Source organism: Setaria italica, chromosome I (genome assembly GCF_000263155.2).
Source record: "Setaria italica strain Yugu1 chromosome I, Setaria_italica_v2.0, whole genome shotgun sequence".
Classification (NCBI taxonomy): domain Eukaryota; kingdom Viridiplantae; phylum Streptophyta; class Magnoliopsida; order Poales; family Poaceae; genus Setaria; species Setaria italica.
The window spans coordinates 32,252,099-32,265,484 of record NC_028450.1 but is presented as its reverse complement, the minus strand read 5'-3'; the positions used below and the strand labels follow the sequence as shown (position 1 = coordinate 32,265,484).

Genomic DNA, 13,386 nt, shown 5'->3' with positions numbered 1-13,386 from the left:
TAAGTTTCAACATCAGGAAGTAGATTCATAAATTATTCATCTCCCTTAAATCGCTGGGATAGGCACACACAAAGGGAGTAACAACAATACAACCAGTATTCCTTATGTGCTACAAGTACCCACGAGTTTACAGGAGGCACTCTACTTTTTGCATGATGACAAATGCCACAGCAAACAATTGTTGTAGCAAATGGGGGGAAAACAATAGGAACCTGAAACTACCATATTGATTTAAGGAGCTTACCAGGGCTCTATTGCAATTTCTGGAAATAAAAAAAGAACTAGGAAGTGTTAGGAAAAAATTGCATAGCCAGAATGGTACAGAAGTGCTGAACTAGCCCCATCTCCTCTTGTCCTCTTCTTCATCAACAGGGCTATACCATTCTGGTCGACGCTTGGAGTTACTGTAACGGTAGTTAAGGAAGAGCTCTTCATCATGGATGGACCTTGTACTCACTAATACTAGCGTCTTTAGAACTAGAGAATCCCCAGCCTGATTATCGGAACTTCCAGACTTGAAATAGAAGGAGCCAAACCTCTTCATCTTAATGGGCTCTTCACCACCAAACGTAACGTTAGGTATGTGTACTCTCATCTCCTTCTCTGTCAAAGGAAAATCATATGGGCATATCATGACATTGGGACTTGAACCTTTTGGTGGATGATTTGCAAAATGACCAAAAGCAAGGGGATTTCGTCGTTCAAGCACTTCACTGAAACTTTCCCTCACACTTTTCTCTAGAGGCTTGCTAAGCATTCTCCACACCCGATCAGAGTTGTTCTCTGAGCCTTTAGGTGGTACAGCATTGTAGTCCACCAAATCTGAACCATCCCATAATTCTCTTGTTTCACCACCCAAACACCATGGTTTTGCATCAATTATTGTTCCATCGTATCTTGTGATCAGATAGTTGTTGCATGCATCAATTCTTGGGTATCCAGGTATATATCGATAATAAGCAGGTGAATATATAACACCAGGATAGATGGCCAGGACAGCACCAACATTTGCTTCTCCAGATAAGAACAGACCTTGGCCTGCATCTTTGTGAGGAATTCCAGATGGTCTGATGTCAAGGGTGTACCCAAAATGATCCCTGAATTTATTTGACAGTTCTGCTCGAGTTAAAGGCCGTGTAGCAGGGATAGCTGCACTGCAGAGCAAATAGATAAGCATTTAGCTTCCTACAATTCATCAAACAGAAGCAAGTGCAAACAGTAAACATACATAACCTCTTCAGGGTTTATCATTGCTTCTTGCAACATGTTTATGCAATGATGCATATGACGTCATCAGCAACAGATCAATGCATACTTATGTAACCTTAGTCTGGAGTTTTAAACAAACAGTGCCAGTATGAAATTGACTTGAGATTTGACATTATGGTATGTACAGTCGAAGCATGGTTATCACAAAACACAAAAAATCTTGAGAGTTACAAAGGAATGCTGTACCCATCCCACATAGGCCCATACAGAGGTAAATGAACTGCGGTTACCATACATTAAGTATCTTCATTAGTTTAGTTGCAGAAAAATGTATAGAGTGACACCTCAGTGGTACAAGTTATTCAACAGGACAATCCAGAAGCAAGCGATCAATGCGCTTAGTAGCCTATTTTAGGATGATATACCTATTGACAGGAATGCACCAATTTAGTGTACTTAGTGAGAGCACTACCTTTGCTTGTTTGCAGATGCAGCTCCGCCAACAGCAAAACTCAATCCACTACGCCGAGAATGACTCTCTGCTTCTGAAGGATTATTCGATGGATCATTTGTTACATGAGGACGAAGAATGCTATCCATTGTTTGGCATATATCACTAAGTTGATAATGAACATTATCCTGCACTTGTTTCTGCTGGTCAGTAACAGATGCTTTGCTAGCCAAGTCAATAATCTCCTCCGCATCCTTCTCTTCAGCATTCTCCCCCAGACGATAATAGCTAAGTGCACAGTAAAAGAAACTTAAGAAAGCAGTAGTCTTCACATATGGCTTTGCAGGAGAACTTAAGAAAGCAGTAATACAATCTCAATAGACAGAGATGACAACATAAATGGTTTAGTGGCTTAATCCCTGCAGCTAGCAGAAGAGTCAACAAGGTGTGACTCATCTAACCACAGAGATTCATAAGGATGCCTTATGACCTATAAACAACAAGAAACCAGTAACCACCTTAACAGGCTCAAATTGGTCCTGAAGGCTTGCAAGAATGCAGGAACAAACCCAATTACAAGTGCAAATTTATGTTCTTCACTAATCAAGGGAGGAAAGGTACTTATTGCATACACAGAAATTTCATAATGCTCATCTTGAAAAAAAATCACAGTGAAGAAAAAAGTAGGAATACAGAGCCTCTTTTGGATATTAGCAAACCTTGTATAGAGAAACAAACGGTTTACATCAGCTTCAAATTGAAGATGCCTTGGATCACGAGCAAACATGGGGTTCTTAGCAAGTGTTCTGACCGCCTGTAAAATTTAACAATAGAATCAATTAAAATGATATACAGATTTACGGTGATTAAGAAGAAATCTTCGTGGTGTTCCGTAGGCTAGTGCTCTGCTGTGCTCATTGAGTTAGCAGTAGCACTAAATGAATAACGGAGAAATCAAATAGTCATCCGAACGAGGATGCAGGGAGCTTTGAAGCTAAGAGCAAATCTAAGAAGGAGAAGCAAGCTTCGCAGGTGGACTGCAGAAAATGCCCAATTGCGTGCCGAGCATCTCCCATATTCTATCAGGTCAAAGCGTGCAATATGGTTTCGAACTTCCCTCGTGTCAAGGAAATCCATGAAGGGTTTCGTCGCCCGCGACCGGGAGGAATTAGGCAGATCGAGATCCCGCCGACGGTTGCGAGATGTGAAGGGACACAGACAGGGACGCTCACCTCCTGGAACTTGTTGAAGAGGAAAGCCATTCTGGCCTGGCGCTGCCGAGAGTGGCAGCCGGGGGCCCCTTCCTGGCCCCGCGAGAATTAGGAGAAGCGAGCCACGCCGGCCGGAACGCTCGAGCTGGGGTGAAGACGGGAGAAGGGCTGGGAAATGAGGCGGCGGCGGCGGCGATCGGCGTCGTCGTGGGAGAAGCAGGGGTTTAGCCGGAAGCCTGGGTCGTACCGGATTCTTTCGGTCCTCATGGGCCACACAATGCGGCCCATAATAGTTGTACTCGGCAACGTTGGGCCTCTTGTGCAGGTCTACAAAACAACAATCTGCTGCCTCGCTGATCATTATTGTCGTCGATCAGCGCGATAAGCAGCCGTGAGTCCTTCCATGGAGAAGCTTGGCATGATCTTTATCGCTTTCTATTTTCTATTTGGCGACATGTTAACCCTTTATGCATCATTGAACACCAGAACTAGCGGAGGGGCCCAACAGTTGCGGCAGCAATAGTTGTCAATTCTTCGTCCCTCGTAGCATGGTGATAGCAGTAGTAGAATATCGTTGGTAACATGGTATACCGCATCGCTGATTCGCTGTTGTTGCAAAAACAAGACTTCATTTAAAGCTCGCTTTTTTGTTTGAAGCATTGAACATGGACTACATTTGAACAGCGAAACCAGATTTCAAGCCTATTTTACCAATCTGGCATGAGAAAGAGGAGTACCACTGGAGCCGTTGCGATGTATTTCCTCCATTTCAAATTGTAGGTCAATCCAATATTTCTAGATTTGTTTTTGAATTTATAGTAGATAGTGTATATCTACTAAAACGACTACTAAAACGACCACAATTTGAGATGATGCTCTTGCCTAGACTTAAAACAAGGTCCTGTCGAACTCAGGTGCCATAGGTGTGAAGGAAGCTTTTGGTTGGCCCATATACATCTCAATTTCAGATACGCATGCAACAGCAACCACCTTAGTGCAGAATCGTGGATATTTCTTGAATCCCCAAAATTCACCAATATACCAAGTCTTACAAAAGTGCTAGATTACATACTGTTTCCATTAGGTGGAGAACTCAATGTATTCTTGAAATCCTAAATTCAACATCAGATGTTGCTATATCAGAATTCAGAATCATGACAGCTCTGAGTAAAAACATGTGTTGAAAATGTCAAATTTACTCCATTAGCTGACGCAGCAATCAAACTCAACAAGTCAGCTACTAAACTTTCTGAACTTTCCATGCCAAGACCTTAATCAGTCTTCCTGACTAAATAATAGTCCTCCATCCAGGGTTTTTTTTATTATATGTATTTTAGTTTCATTAAGTGTGGCTCTAACCAACAATTACACCATATATTTCATTGATGTGTAAGTATTTTTAAATATGAAGATAATAACACAAATATTCTAAAAAAAATATGTATTCATCATAGAGCAATTGCTGGTCAAAGGTCTGTTCAAAGGAAACAAAATAAGCCTACAAACTTAAGAGGTACACACAACTAAAAATTCTTGACACAAGACTCCACAAGCCAGATAACATGGAACAAGAACAACCAAATATGAGTTCAAAATCTCCTAAGCTGGAATGTGAGTGAAAGACTCAGAATTTCCACTGAATCTGAGAAAAACACATGTTTTGTTTTCACTCCTGAACAGAACCACCAACAATACGAGATAATACAAACTGTTACTTTCCATAACAAGTACCAACTGTTGGTAGAGTAGAAGAGTGTTAACAGCTTCAAATTTTAAAATGCTACAGGATGCTGGTGCCATCCAACTGCAATGCAGTCTACTGCATATGGATTATAATCACCACCATTATGATTATCAAAAAAAATCACCACCATGATCAAATCCAGCATTACACAAGCAATAACTTGGCCAAAATTGATCCTGGTTCGTTCATTTGTCCAGCTACACTTACAATGCTCTTTGCATGGAGTGATGCAAAATATGGGTTCTATTGCATATTTTGACTGAGCCACGCAGAGCATCAAAGTTTAGGACCAAGCTCTATTAAATCTTTTTAGATTACATAGGTTGTTAGATTGCAGCCGTAACAAACTTTGAGAACAGACGTTAAACGTTATTGAAATTATAAGTACATTCACCATTATACAATTTTTATTACCCTGCTCGAGTGCTTGATTGCATACAGTTCACTAGGTGGAAAATTCCTATTGCCGTCAGATATAAATATATATATCAGAACTGTTAAAGCTTGAAGTGGAACCATGTGCTCACCTGCTGACACACAAATTCAATTCGACAAAAACTTCAAAAGTTCCATCCCAAACTCACACAGCTCAATGCTGAAAAATCTTTTAAATCTTTTCCTAGAAGTCAAATGCATCAGAGCTTAACTCCATGGTCTATTCTATTAAGCTCTAATAAAGACTGGAGACAACCTGCTGCATGCAGTTTGCTCCATACTCTAGCTCATACCAATGAACTTCAACTTGTGAACAGTTTGAAACAAGTTTGAAGTTAACGAGGATCCACAGAATTTGAGCTACACAACATAACAGAAGTTCAATATGGTATTGACGTGAAAAAAATCCTATGTTAGAAGGCATGGGACTAAAAATTGAGCTACCTTAAAAGATGCTCTTTTGGGTGACCACAAGAGTTAATTAAAACAACTATTTCAACACCCATTTGTAAATTTTGCATGCCTTAATGCTCAACCAAATAATGGCATGTTTAGGCATGCTTCTTGTCTTGGAATTTAACCAACCCACCCAAATGTAAATAACAAACCAAGTAAGTAATCAATTTTCTGAATATCACAAATGATGAGGCCTCCTAGGTACATCTAGTAGCAAGAGAAAGGCACAGGCATCATGGTGGATCAGGACATTACAGAATGTTCATTCATCTTCGTACCGCAGTTACATAATATGTGGTCAGCAATAGATGCTAAGTCAGGCCTGAGCAACTAAGCCATTGGAAGAAAACTGGCACACATGAAAGAACATGTACCATGAACATCTTAAAAAAACACAAGTTTGACACCGATAGAAACAAAGCTCAAGAACATTTACTGTGATGTGAGGAGGGAACAGCAGAGATGAGATTTTCAATGCTCCATTATGGAATTGATACTAATATAGTACAACATACACAATACTGTGTCAATTTATCCGTATCAGGAACGAAATTTCCTTGGAGTTGCAATAATTATCACCAATAACTCAATTCAGGCAATTGAAGCAAGAAGAGGAATGGGGAGCCGGACGCCTCGGCAACCAGAACAACAAGGTTAACCTTGTCTAGTAAGAATTAAACCTTTGGATCTAACGACAAACACAGCCACCGGACGCGATAGGATTTCACCTTTGTGGCCACCGTTCCTCACACCGCAGAGGGCTCCTCAACATCCCTTCCCCGTCCGCCGCCGCCGCCGCCGCCGAGGTTGGGCACATCGAGGCCGCCTCCACCGAGTCCTTCGGTCATGAGCGAGGCGGGCCGGTTCTCGATGACCTCGTCGATGAGGCCCCAGTCGCGCGCCTCCTCGGGGTCCATGAACAGGTCCCTCTCCATGCACTGCTCGATCTTATCGATGGGCTGGCGCGTGTGCTTCTGGTAGATCTTGTTGAGCCGGTCGCGCATCTTGAGGATCTCCTTGGCCTGGATGGCGATGTCGGTGGCCTGCCCTTGCGCGCCACCAGAGGGCTGGTGGATCATGACCCTGGCGTTGGGCAGGGCGCGCCTCTCACCGGGCGCCCCGGCCGCGAGGAGGAGCGAGCCCATGGAGGCGGCCTGGCCGATGCAGAGCGTGGTGACGGGGCAGCGGATGTACTGCATGGTGTCGTAGATGGCGAGCCCGGCGGTGACGACGCCCCCCGGTGAGTTGATGTAGAGGTGGACGGGCTTGAGCGGGTTCTCGGACTCGAGGAAGAGGAGCTGCGCGACGACGAGCGAGGCGGTGTCGTCGGCGATTGGGCCGTGGATGCAGACGATGCGCTCCTTGAGGAGGCGCGAGAAGATGTCGTAGGCGCGCTCCCCGCGGGAGGTGGTCTCGATGACCATGGGGACGAGGCCGTACTCGCGGTGCGGCGAGAACCCCTCCGGCTGGGGCGGCTGGTAGGGCGACGAGGAGAAGAACGCCCGCGGGGGCGCCGCCACGACGAGCCGGCGCGGCCCGAGCCCGGCGGAGCCCGGGCCCAGGCTCAGCGAGCCGGGCCGGGGCGAGGGCCGCGGCGAGGAGGCCGGGAGCGGGGAGGCCGCGGCGAGGTGGGCGAGGGCGAGGGCGGAGGAGGGCGTCATGGCGGCGGCCGCGTCGCGCTCGGGCAGGGGGCGGGGGATCTGAGGCGGTGGCCGGGGGCGGAGGGCGTGGGTTGGGGATTGGGGGAGGAGGGGACGGCCCGGAAAGGAAAGAGTTATAGCAAGCGTGGAGGAGTGTGAAACGGATAGGGTGAGGTCAGGTGGGGAGGATACGAGACGGAGGAGGAGGAGGTGGAATCGCGAGTCCCGGACGCTGCCGCTTCGGTTCGGACGGAGCGGGTGGGTTTGGATCTTTCGTCATGCTCTCCTGCCCGACGGGCTTGTCTGCCTGGGCTCTCTGCTTTTTCTCCAAGAAAGAATTTGGCCCACATGAATCAGGACTCGGTTACCGGCGGAGGTGAGATAGTTTTGGGTTGGGAACTTGGTTTTCCATATTTTGTTTTTGCGTGGAGGTGCGGCGAATTTGGTTCCACATGCGACGGATTTTTTCCCTATTCGTTGCAAATTTGGTATATCCCATCCCGCTGCTACTCTGACTTTTACATCGTCTGCAAATTCGTTGCGAATTCGGTCTGTAAATGTCTGAACCTGAAGTGAACATCAGGTTCTCATATGGAATTATCAGCCTGGTACTATCGACGAGTGCAACATTTTGAAGTTTTCTTGTAGATAGATCATGTTGTTTTAATATTTTGCTCTTCCTTGTGCGCGAGTAGCTAACGATGAGATGCTACTAACGGTAAATGCAGTGTAATCAGATACAGCTATTGTATGGGTGATTCACTATGTTCGTGTGCGACGCTGCCACCAAACACTGCATCTTACGGTGGGATCTGGCTAGCGAAGAGAGATCAGCGGCCCAGAGGGTTCCAACTGAGGCAGGGGTGGTGTTTTGTCTGGTGGGGATTAGGAGCTCGTGGCGGGGAATCCTGCGATGTGGCATACTGGCATGCCATGCCCATGCCACGGCGGCGCCCGCACGCGCGGGCGTCCGATGCGTGCAAGAATCCGCCTCTGACTTGGTTTCTGCGATCCGCGAAGCTGCCGCGCGAGGGCCGCCGGCGCCGGTGGACGTCGCCGTCCGGCGGGCGCGGTGATCTTGGCTCCTTGCTGCGGCTACTAGCTACTGCAACCTCGGTTCACCAGTCGTAAAGATATTTTGCCCCAGTCCTTTTCAGCAGCCAGAACGTGCGAGAAGAGGTTTTATTTCCCCGCCAGGTGCAAGAGAGGCTCTGCAGGCATGGCCTGAATCTGAATATTTTGGGACCAAAGATCCGGATGCAGGCATTTTGCATAGGACTGCTCTGATCTCGTTTGCAGTAGTTCGCGTCTGGATTCTGGGTTCCTGCTCTGCTCAGGCTACAACCTATGGGCAGTGGGGCTTTGAGTTTCTGAGCCCGTGGTATTCTTTCTAGGGATGATATTTTAGACCCATGTCATCAGGGCTCTGTTTTGCAGAATGGAGCCAAGGTGATGTGTCAATACAGTTTTTGGTAAACAGTATTAGAAGAATTGACCATCAGCCGCGGTGCCTGGACTTGAAAGACTGGGTCTCGCAGATGCAGGCTCTTGAATCGGACCTGAAACTGATGCCGGAGAAGGTGGAGAATTCAGCGGAAGTGATGGGAAGGAAGAGCCAATTTGGGTGATGCTCAATCAAATAATGGCGGAGTAGTTTAGTTTTTTTTTTCCTCTTTCAAAAAATAATGGCGGGTAGTTTAGTTTTCTTTCTGTGTCAGGTTGAATCAACGAAGTGCTGTAATCTGCTTACGCTGGTGCAGTCCGGTCTTTAAGCCTAAAACACGGTGGCACATTAGACTTAAAATTAGACAAAATTTGAAAGTTAGCAACAAATTAGGCGTGTATTAATTAATCATGTGATACTCCCTGCATTTCATCACAACAATTATTCATCCAGATCGTCATCCGGTGAAATCATCATCATTTGGTCTCTCATGGGTACTTTGGATAAGCAAACTGCACTGTTATCCATATTTGACTAACTTTTCTTTGAGTGTATGTGTGTACTACTGCCCCCAAGCTGTGACAAATGACTATAGAGTTGCTTGGGGCTTCTTGTCACATCGCAATCTATAATGTTACTTTGTTCATCGTTACCAATATCCAAATATCGCATTGGCATGATCTCCTCTTTTCAGGAGGAGATGGCAGGATCCACATAAACAAGGTCTTCTATATAACAAGGCACGGGGAGTAGGGGAAGTGGGTTCCAAGTAAAGGTAGACAACAAGATCAGTCAGATTAATCAGATGGTTTTCGTGCGGCTAGCTATTTGTGTGACATCGTTTTGGACCTTTTGGTCATGCTATTTTTTTGCGATGCAGTGTTCGAATAACTTTTCCTTGTCATGCTGATGTTTTACTTTTGTCATGCTTTTTTTTTCTTTTTGTTGCATCGATGGCTATCAAAATGTATGGTAGATATATTGGATGTTACAATTGATTGTTGAGTTTGTTTCTATTTAAGTCAATATTACTTGCAAACCGAGATACTCCTTATAGTGGAACCAATCCACTCGTGTATGATACGAGGCACCCTTGGGAGTGGAGGAAAAATAGAGGAATCACGGAGGATTCATTCCTATAGAAAAATTTACTACGAGATTCTCTGGAATGAAGGAAATCCTATCAATTCCTTCTGAAATTCCTATAGAATGGGCTTTTTTCATGGGAATTTTGAAGTAAAATAAGCATGAGGCCCAACCCCATGTTTCCTTTCCTAGATTCTGCGTGCTTCTGGTACAATTCCAAGCACATTTTGTCCATCGCCAGACATCTAAGCTTGGTATCTCATATGCATTCATAGGGATGGATAAGGCTAGTGTGCGTTCATAAGGTGTATTTTATGTGCTTTTATATGACCATCACTGTGCAGTGTGTTTTGAAAAAAAAAATATTTTTCTTTTCCTTTGTTTTTTCAATTGATTGTAACTTTTCTCCTAATAATTAATTAATATGGGAAAAAGTCAAAACTGTCTTATAGAATGAAAAAGAACTTCTGTTGTTCATGATTCAGTCCTTATCAAACATTTGGTCCTTTCTTTTATTCCCAATGAAGCATTCAGTTTCAGTTAGATTGCTCCATAAATCGCAAATCCAACAACCACGAGGAATTGATTTAACAAATCAAAATGAGAGCAAGCGTTCCAATTGCCAAACAGTCGTTATCTCACATCTGCTCAACTGGATAACAACGGCTAATTAAGCTGTCAGGCATACATGGATATCTAGATGCGTTTACTTTGCGTTTAACAAGTGGCGTGAGATCGTTAGTTAACGAATGTCAACCGGATCGAAAGGGCCATTAGGCCAATAAGGAAACCGGAAATGTAAGTCCACGACGTGCGGCGCCTTCTTTTAAATCCCACGCGCACATCGCGCTCGCATCCAGAACAGCCAAAGTCCAACACCGCCGTTGTCACCGGCGGCTTAGCTTCCCAAACGTCGCCGTCATGGGCGCTGAGCCAGAGCTCGTGCCCCTCCGCCCCGAGGCCGCCGTCATCCTCGTGCCGTTCCCCGCGCAGGGCCACGTCTCCCCGATGCTCCGCCTGGCGCGCGCCCTCGCCGCGCGCGGCGTCGCGGCCACCGTCGCCGTGCCCGACTTCGTCCACCGCCGCATCGTCAGCGCCTGCGACCAGGCCGGCTGCGGAGACGGCGTCGGCGTGGAGCTCGCGTCCATCGACAGCGGCGTGCCGGACGACGGCGAAGGCGAGCCCCCGGGCTTCGCCAGCTTCGTGCACACCATGGAGCACCGCATGCCCGCCAGCCTGGAGGAGATGCTGATGACGACTCGCCGCGACGTGGGGTGCCTCATCGCCGACGTCCTGGCGTCGTGGGCGGTCCCCGTCGCCGCCCGGTGCGGCGTGCCGGCCGTGGGCTTCTGGCCGGCGATGCTGGCGACCTACCGCGTCGTGGCGGCCATCCCGGAGCTCATCGACAAGGGGTTGATCTCAGATTCCGGTACGCTCCTACGTGCAGCTCCTGCACGGTCCACGCATTCTAAGATTGCATTCATCTGGCTTTGTGATTTCCTTGTCTCAGCTTGCAACTATGTGCTAGCTAACTTCACATACGATGGTGCATGCACCGGTGCTCATCACATGCCTCTGTTACAAATCAGCTGTGGTCACATGATTCTTGGGATCCATAAGCTAGATCAACCTAGCGTTATTCTTACGGTTAGGCTTCAAATACCGATGCACAATAGCTGGCTGCCCCAGATACAGCTAAACTAGGGTCTTTGTTTATATGGTCAGGAACAGATCAGTTAGTTACACATGTACTAAGCTAACTAAATACACTATCTATCTTGCTGTATGCAAACCCAGCAATGGCGCGCCAAACCGACACTATGTTTATCGATGTTAATTTGCACGCTTGGAAATTGAAACACCAAGCCCCAGTGCCATCAGCTTACAAACTGCTATTTCTTACGTGTGTTCCTTGGAAAGCTCTACCTTTCTTCAATGGATTTTGCTATTTGGTGGTGCACCAATACTTAGAACAGATGACATTACTCATTAGCCTCAGTTATTTGAAAACTGTCTCGTGGGGTTAGTTTCCTGGCAAGTCCAGCAGTGATCTGTAAAGGACATCTCTGGCACAACAAGTTGCTCAAAACAATTGTATAGCCTCAGAGCAATAACATGACTACACGAGGCAAAGCAACGACTACAAACTATAATGGCTTTATACATTGCAATGCAACTACCCACTTGAGATAACATTCAAGTTTTGCAAAAGTTGCAAATAAACAACTGATGTTCGTACCAAAAGCTGCAACTTCTCTAGTTATTTGTTCTGTTCCTTGTCACATGTGTAGGCATTCCCATATCGACCAAAAGATTAAACAATGGCGAACAGAAAGTAAACGGAGACTACCAGATTGGCGACGGCCTCCACGTATTGCCTGGAGTGCTAGAGCTGAGTACGGCAGAACTGCCGTGGCTCGTGGGCGACGCAGCGTGCCTGAAATCAAGATTCGCCTACTGGCTCTGGATCATGGAGCGCGCAAAGGGCCTCCGCGCCATCCTCGTCAACACCTTCCCCGCTGAAGCTGTCGCCGGCGACGACTCCGCCAAGCACCTTCATGCGTCACAGGCTCCGCAGATCCTCCAAGTCGGACCACTGCCAACAAATGGCAGCTTCAGTTGCGGCACCAAAGACGATCTGCTGCGTGATGACTCGCCACCCGTCAAGAACCCTAGCATGTGGCAAGCGGACGAGACCTGCATGGAGTGGCTAGACCAGCAGCGTGCGGGGTCGGTGATCTATGTCTCGTTCGGAAGCTGGGTCCCGTCGATCGGGCGAGACGCGATCAACGAGCTCGCGCTGGGTCTGGAGGCCACCGGCCGGCCGTTCATGTGGGCGCTCAAAGACGAGCCGTCGTGGCGAGAAGGCCTCCCCAGCCAGTACGCGGAGGCGGTCGCCGGCCGTGGCAAGATCGTCGATTGGGCGCCGCAAGAAGACGTCCTCCGACACAGGGCTCTCGGGTGCTACCTGACGCACTGCGGGTGGAACTCCACGCTGGAGGCCATACAGCATGGGGTGCGCCTGCTGTGTTACCCTGTGTCCGGCGATCAGTTCATCAACTGCGCTTACATCGTCAAGATGTGGCAGACGGGGATCAGGCTTTCGAGCACGAAGAGAAGTGTCGTGGAAGATTGTGTCGAGAAGATCATGGAAGGAGAAGAGGGAAGGCGTATGCAGGACAAGGTTGTGGTGTTGAGGCAAAGAGTCATGATGGGTGAGGCGAGATGCGCGGCGAAGAGAAACCTAGACTCTTTTGTGGATGGAATCATGAGAGGTGACTTTGTGTTAGGGCAATTATAAGTTTATAAAATCACAAAAAATGTTTGTGGATTTTTTTCGTTTTGCTATTTGCAAGTTACCTATTTGTGTTTAATAGTTAGATTTCCCATCTAACAAATTTACATAAATTATGATGTTATTAGATTGTTGTTGTAAGAATGCGTTTAGTTTTTTCAATGGACTGATAGAAAATCGTTGAATGCATATGGAACTACAGTGAAGTCAGCTAATAGGTCATTACATTCTTTTTCTCACGTTGTAAGGGGGTGTTTGGATACGAGGTGTTAAACTTTAACAGTGTCACATCGGATGTTCGGATGCTAATTAGAAGAACTAAATATGAGCTAATTATAAAACTAATTGCAGAACCCTGTGCTAATTCGCGAGACGAATCTATTAAGCCTAATTAATCCATCATTAGCAAATGGTT

General features: G+C 46.6%; 3 protein-coding genes across 3 annotated transcripts; 1 reads left to right on the top strand and 2 right to left on the bottom strand.

Moving 5' to 3' along the window:
* Positions 1–3,099, bottom strand: LOC101765052. The gene is made up of 4 exons (XM_004953143.3): positions 2,893–3,099; positions 2,380–2,474; positions 1,682–1,948; positions 1–1,154 (listed from the first exon to the last, which is right to left on the bottom strand). The coding sequence occupies exons 1-4, from the start codon at positions 2,920–2,922 to the stop codon at positions 335–337; spliced, it is 1,212 nt and encodes a 403-aa protein (XP_004953200.1). The 5' UTR covers positions 2,923–3,099; the 3' UTR covers positions 1–334.
* Positions 3,100–5,969: 2,870 nt separating this feature from the next.
* On the bottom strand, positions 5,970–7,360 carry LOC101764632 (ATP-dependent Clp protease proteolytic subunit). Its single transcript, XM_004953142.3, has one exon. It carries the CDS (start codon positions 7,165–7,167, stop codon positions 6,253–6,255), a length of 915 nt encoding a protein of 304 aa, XP_004953199.1. The 5' UTR covers positions 7,168–7,360; the 3' UTR covers positions 5,970–6,252.
* A 3,237-nt stretch (positions 7,361–10,597) lies between these two features.
* On the top strand, positions 10,598–13,014 carry LOC101772752 (UDP-glycosyltransferase 82A1). Its single transcript, XM_004955042.2, has 2 exons — positions 10,598–11,105; positions 11,968–13,014. Exons 1-2 carry the CDS (start codon positions 10,598–10,600, stop codon positions 12,975–12,977), a joined length of 1,518 nt encoding a protein of 505 aa, XP_004955099.1. The 3' UTR covers positions 12,978–13,014.
* Positions 13,015–13,386: the final 372 nt, after the last annotated feature.